Source organism: Dendrobium catenatum, unplaced genomic scaffold (genome assembly GCF_001605985.2).
Source record: "Dendrobium catenatum unplaced genomic scaffold, ASM160598v2 original_scaffold_149855, whole genome shotgun sequence".
Taxonomy (NCBI): Eukaryota; Viridiplantae; Streptophyta; class Magnoliopsida; order Asparagales; family Orchidaceae; genus Dendrobium; species Dendrobium catenatum.
Genome location: NW_021468283.1, coordinates 1 through 347, shown reverse-complemented (window position 1 = coordinate 347; position 347 = coordinate 1). Strand labels below are relative to the sequence as shown.

Genomic DNA, 347 nt, shown 5'->3' with positions numbered 1-347 from the left:
CAACCCTTTCCTTCCGGCTAATCTTCCGGCCATCTTCTGCCTTCTTCACCACCGAACTCCCGCCATGGCTCTCTCCGGCGAAGTCCTCCCACTGAAACGTCGGCTTCCAGAGCTCACTCTCTCTTCTCTGTCTCTTTCTCCGGCATAAGAAACTGCTCTGCCACAGCTCCCTCTCTGCTATCATGTTCCCGATCAGCTTACAGAACGTCTCTACCTTCTCTTCCTCTACAACTTCGACGGCGGACTCTATTTCCGGCAGCGGCTGCGGGGGCGATGAGAGAATCGCCGTCGCCGTCGGAAACCAAGAAGGGATCTTTCTCTTCTCTCCCTCTGCCATTATTCTCACA

At 55.0% G+C, this 347-nt stretch overlaps 1 protein-coding gene across 1 annotated transcript; it reads right to left on the bottom strand.

Annotated features, from left to right (window-relative positions):
* Nucleotides 1-3: 3 nt before the first annotated feature.
* Nucleotides 4-341, bottom strand: LOC114578772 (NRR repressor homolog 3-like; the record flags this gene model as incomplete). The annotated part of the gene is given in 1 exon segment (XM_028692236.1): nucleotides 4-341. A coding segment is annotated over 1 exon segment (334 nt), but the record flags the coding sequence as incomplete, so codon positions are not given.
* Nucleotides 342-347: the final 6 nt, after the last annotated feature.